The sequence below is a fragment of the Nicotiana tomentosiformis genome, chromosome 7 (genome assembly GCF_000390325.3).
Source record: "Nicotiana tomentosiformis chromosome 7, ASM39032v3, whole genome shotgun sequence".
Lineage (NCBI taxonomy): Eukaryota > Viridiplantae > Streptophyta > Magnoliopsida > Solanales > Solanaceae > Nicotiana > Nicotiana tomentosiformis.
The window spans coordinates 125,938,508-125,944,495 of NC_090818.1; the positions used below are offsets into that span (position 1 = coordinate 125,938,508).

The 5,988-nt window shown below is 43.1% G+C and overlaps 1 protein-coding gene across 1 annotated transcript; it reads left to right on the top strand.

Moving 5' to 3' along the window:
• The first annotated feature begins 790 nt into the window (after positions 1-790).
• LOC138896332 (uncharacterized) lies at positions 791-2,606 on the top strand. The gene is made up of 2 exons (XM_070181132.1): positions 791-917; positions 1,948-2,606. The coding sequence occupies exons 1-2, from the start codon at positions 791-793 to the stop codon at positions 2,604-2,606; spliced, it is 786 nt and encodes a 261-aa protein (XP_070037233.1).
• Positions 2,607-5,988: the final 3,382 nt, after the last annotated feature.

Here is a 5,988-nt window from a genome sequence, read left to right on the forward strand (position 1 = left end):
TAGCTAATTTGCTGTTATTTACTGAATATGATAAGAATTGGTTTAATGATTCTCTAATGTTGGTTTGCCTAGCAAGTGAAATGTTAGGCGCCATCACGGTCCCGACGGTGGGAATTCCAGGTCGTGATAAGTTGGTATCAGAACACTAGGCTACCTAGGTCTCACGATTCACGAGCAAGCTTAGTAGAGTCTGGAGGATCGGTATGGAGACGTCTGTGCTTATCTTCCAGAAGCTATGAAGTTTAGGAACAAATTTCACTTCTATTCTCCTCTGTCGTGGGATGTTGTTTTCTCAATACTGATTGAACTCTTCTACTCTTATTCTCTCGCAGATGGAGAGAACACGTACTACTTCCTTAGCTGAGCAGCAGCCAGAGCCTCCAGTGGCAACTCCTATGAGGGGTAGAGGCCGAGGCCGTGCCAGAGGTCGAGGTAGGGGCAGGGCTCAGCCCAGAGCCCAAGCAGCAGCCCCAAGAGTAGAGCCTCAGATAGAGCTTGACGAGGAGGTTCCAGTCCAGACTGTTCCAGCCGGACCAACTCAGGTTCCGGAGGGGTTCATTGCCACCCCAGTACTTCAGGACACTATGGTCCGATTAGTGGGACTTATGGAGAGTGTGGCCCAGATTAGCACATTTCCCATGGCACCAACCGTCTCTCAGGCTGGGGGAGGAGCCCAGACTCCCACTACTCCCGCTCCGGAGCAGATAGTTCCCAATATCAGGCTCCACCAGCTCAGCCGGTCGGAGTAGTTCAGCCGGTTGTTGCGGCACAGACCGATGATGGGTTAGCTATGTCTTCTGAGGTTTTGTGGAGATTTGACAGGTTTAACAAGCTCTTCCCAGCTCATTTTAGTGGTGCTACTTCAGAGGATCCCCAGGAATATCTTGACAGTTGTCACGAGGTTCTACGGAACATAGGTATAGTGGAGACCAACGGGGTCGATTTTGCTGCATTCCAGATAACTGGTTCCGCCAATAAATAGTAGAGAGATTATTTGTTGACCAGACCAGCCGGGTCGCCTGCTCTTACTTGGGACCAGTTCTCTCAGCTCTTCCTAGAGAAGTTTCTGCCTATCACATTGAGAGAGGAGCGTCGCCATCAGTTTGAGCGCCTCCAACAGGGCAGTATGACTATTACTCAGTATGAGACATGTTTCGTGGATTTGGCCCGTTATGCTATTCTTCTGCTTCCCACCGAGAGAGAGAGGGTGATGAGGTTTATTGACGGACTTGCTTAGCCTATCAGATTGCAGATGGCTAAGGAGACTGGGAGTGAGATTTTTTCAGGCGACTGCTAATGTCGCCAAACGAGTCGAGATGGTTCTTGCTCAGGGAGGTCAGGGGTCTGACAAGAGACCTCGTTATTCTGGTGAGTTCAGCGGTGCCTCATCTAGAGGCAGGGGTACTATTGGTAGAGGCCATCCTTCCAGAACGTTTCATTTAGCACTCCAGGCATCCCACAGTGTCTCAGGTGGTCGTGGCCCTCAGAGGCATTATTCCGACCAGCTAGCCTACAGTACACCACCAGCTCCTATTAGTGCATCTCCACTCCAGAGTTATCAGGGTGGTTACTCAGGTCGACGGGGTCAGTTTCAGGGTCAGCAGTCACAGCAGCCGAGGTTATGTTATACTTGTGGTGATCCGAGGCACATTGCTAGATTTTGCCCTCGGGCAACGGGTAGCTCATAGTATCAGAGTTCTCGTGCCATAGTTCCGGCACCAGTTGCTGCACCACCTGCTCAGTCAGCTAGAGGCAGGGGTCAGGCAGCTAGAGGTAGAGGACAGACTGTTAGAGGTAGAGGTCAGGCCGTTAGAGGTGGAGACTATCCAGTTAGAGGTCGTCCCAGGGACGTAGTTCAGAGTGGTGGGGCCCAGCCCCGGTGTTATGCTTTCCTAGCCAGGCCTGAGGCTTAGTCATTTGATGCTATTATTACAAGTATTGTTTCAGTTTGCAGTAGAGATGCTTCAGTTCTATTTGATCCGGGGTCTACTTACTCCTATGTGTCATCCTATTTTGCTTCATATTTGGTTGTGCCCCGTGATTCTTTGAGTGCTCCTGTGTATGTGTCAAATCTAGTGGGGGATGCTATGGTTGTAGATAGTGTTTATCGTTCATGTGTGGTCACCGTTGGGAGTCTTGAGACTCGTATAGATCTTCTACTTCTCGATATGGTTGATTTTGATGTCATACTGGGTATGGATTGGCTGTCACCTTATCATGCGATATTAGATTGCCACGCCAAGACGATGACCTTAGCCTTGCCGGGGTTGCCTCGATTAGAGTGGAGAGGGACTCTTGGCCATTCTACCAGCAGGGTTATCTCTTATGTGAAGGCTCGGCATATGGTCGAGAAGGGGTGCCTAGCTTATTTGGTTTATGTCAGCGATTCTAGTGCGGAGGTTCCTTCCATGTATTCAGTGCCAGTTGTTCGTGAGTTTCCAGAGGTGTTTCCTGCAGACCTGCCGGGGGTGCCACCCTACAAGGATATTGATTTCTGTATTGATTTGGCCCGCGCTCAGCCCATTTCCATTCCGCCACACCGCATGGACCCGCCAGAGTTGAAGGAATTGAAGGAACAGTTGCAAGATTTGATTGATAAGACCTAGTGTCTCACCCTGGGGTGCACCTGTGTTGTTTGTGAAGAAGAAAGATGGATCGATGAGGATGTGTATAGATTATCGATAGTTGAACAAAGTCACCATCAAGAGCAAGTATCCATTACTGAGGATTAATGATTTATTTGATCAGTTTCAAGGTGCCCAGGTGTTTTCGAAGATTGATTTGAGACATGGCTACCATCAGTTGAGGATTAGGGCATCCGATGTCCCTAAGATAGCTTTTCGGACTCGGTATGGGCATTATAAGTTTCTAGTGATGTCATTTGGGCTGACAAATACCCCAACAGCTGTCACGACCCGAAATTCCCACATTCGGACCGTGATGGCACCTAACATTTCACTTGCTAGGCAAGCCAACGTTAGAATATTATTATCCAATTTTTAAACAATCTTTACATTATTAATAATCAAGGAAACAAAAGCGGAAGCAAAATTTAAAATATAGTGAAATAATCTATATATGCAACGGTGTCTAAATACCATCCCAGAATTGGTGTCACAAGTGCACGAGCTCCTAGAATAAATACAAATAAAGGTCTGAATAAAATAAAGCTGTCTGGAAATAAACACACATCTAAAGTAAAAATAGACGGGGACTTCAGAACTGCGGACGCCATGCAGTTATACCTCAAGTCTCCTCTGGTAGCTGAAATCCGAGCAAGTCTACAGTACGTCGCTGGGACCAACTCCAAAATTTGCACAAGAAGTGCAGAATGTAGTATCAGTACAACCGACCCCATGTACTGGTAAGTATTGAGCCTAACATCGACGAAGTAGTGACGAGGCTAAGGCGGGTCACTTACATTAACCTGTACGCAATATTAGTAACAACAACTATAATAAAAATAATTCAGGTAACTCATTTATAATAATTGAAGCCAATTCAGCAGCCATAACCAATTATCATTTCCATCAATTCTGTTGCAGCGTACAACCCGCTCTCACAATATATTCACATTCAAATTCTGTTGCAGCGTGCAACCCGCTCCTCCAATATATTCATTTTTATCAAGTATGTTGCGGCGTGCAACCCGATCCACTAATATATATATATATATATATATATATATGTCGACTTTTAAATAAGTCTATTGTGTCGTGCAACCCGATCCTCCAATATAGACTTTTAATAAGTCCATTGCGGCGTGCAACCCGATCCTCCAATATGGACTTTTTAATAAGTCTGTTGCGGCGTGCAACCCGATCCTCCAATATGGACTTTTAATAAGTCTATTGTGGCGTGCAACCCGATCTCCCAATATGGACTTTTAATAAGTCTGTTGTGGCGTGCAACCCGATCCTCCAATATATTCATTATAATTAATTCTGTTGCGGCGTGCAACCCGCTCCTCCAACATATTCATTTACCAATTCTTATAGAAGAAATTTCCCAAATAATTGCAACAATTGATATAAAATTATAAGACAACAAGCATACAATAATTATGATTTAATTATGAAACAAACAATGTCAAATAGCTAATTATTATAGAAATCAGGGAGAAAATAGGCAGTTTAATATTTAATATGCTAAATGTCAAATAACAATTAAGACACATAATTCAAGTCGCATGTAACAATTAATGCAGGAATTCAAGAATTAATATTTTACAAAGAATAGGAGAGAAACAATTATTATAAAAATTAATTCATGATTTAAAACAATTTATGATTTTTCAAGTAAGCAGGCAAACAATTAATTTGACGATGTATAGACACTCGTCACCTCGCCTATATGTCGTTCACATGCAATTTACATAACAAACTATTTAAGGGTTCTATTCCCTCGATTCAAGGTTAACCACGACACTTACCTCGCTTTGCAAATTCCAATCAATTACTCGACCACAACTTTTTCTTTTAAATTTGTCTCCAAAAGCTTCAAATCTATTCACAAACAATTCGATATACTCAATATGAATCATAGGAATTAATTCCATATGAATTTACAAATTTTTCTTGATAAAATTCCGAAATTCATTAAAATATTCGGCAGTGGGACCCACGTCTCAAATCTCGGAAAAACTTACGAAATCCGAACACCCATTCCAAGACGAGTCCAAACATACAAAATTTATCCAATTCCGATGTCAAATGGACCTTCAAATCTTAAATTTTTATTTTTGGAGGATTTTAGAAAAATCTGATTTTTCTTCCATAAATTCACGGATTCATGATATAAATGAGTATGGAATCATGAAATATAATCAATATAGGATAAGGAACAGTTATCCCAATGTTTTTCCGAAAAAATCGCCCAAAAATCGCCTTACCCGAACTCAAAAATGGAAAAGGGTTGAAAATGGGACGAATCCCATTTTCCAGAACTTAAGTTCTGTTTCTGGAACTTTTACCCTTCGTGAACGCGGTCAGTGCCTCGCGTTCGGGAAGCACAAATTCCCGCTGACCAATTTTACTCTTCGCGAACGCGAGGGCTACTTCGCGAACGTGAGGCTTCGATCGCGAACGTGAAGCTTCCCACCTCAAGCCTTCGCGAACGCGTTCTCTCTGTCGCGAACGCGAAGCACAAAATGTGCCTGCCCCAATTTTCTCAAGTCCAAAAATGATCCGTTAACCACCTGAAACCAACCCGAGCCCTCGAGGCTCCAAACCAAACATGCACCCAAGTCCTAAAATATCATACGAACTTGCTCGCGCGATCAAATCGCCAAAATAACATCTAGAACTACGAATCGGACACCAAATCAAAGGAAGTTTTCAAGAAAACTTTAAAACTTATATTTTTATAACCGGACGTACGAATCACGTCAAATCAACTCCGATTCTAACCAAATTCGGCATGCAAGTCATAACTATTATAGTGGACCTACACCGGGATCCGGAACCAAAATACGAACCCGAGGTCAATAAATCCAACATCAGTAATTTCTTAAAAATCATTAAACTTTCAAGCTTTTAATTTTTCATCAAAATTCCATATCACGTTATGGGCATACGCCCAAGTCCCAAATCACGTTACGGACCTACCGGAATTGTCAAAACACTGATCGGGGTCTGTTTGCTAAAAATGTTGACTAAAGTCAACTCAGTTGAGGTTTAAAGCTCTATTTCACATTTTAATCCATTTTTCACATGAAAACTTTCCGAAATATTTTTCGGACTGCGCACACAAGTCGAGGAATGATAAACTGGTGTCTTTTGAGGTCTTAGAACATAAAATTACTTATTAAATTTAAAGATGACATTTTGAGTCATCACAATAGCATTTCTAAAATAAACGTTCGTCCTCGAACGGAGTTAGAAAAAAAAAGTACCTGAGGTGGAGAAAAGGTGTGGATATTTACTCCGCATGTCCGACTCGGACTCCCAGGTAGATGCCTCTACCGGCTGACCTTTCCATTGCACCCGA

Bases quoted from the DNA above. Each gene is read 5' to 3' on its own strand.
- LOC138896332 (XM_070181132.1), top strand. From the start codon at position 791: ATGTCTTCTGAGGTTTTGTGGAGATTTGACAGGTTTAACAAGCTCTTC. The intron at 918-1,947 runs GTATAGTGGAGA...GTATTGTTTCAG, and splicing joins CGAGGTTCTACGGAACATAG to TTTGCAGTAGAGATGCTTCA.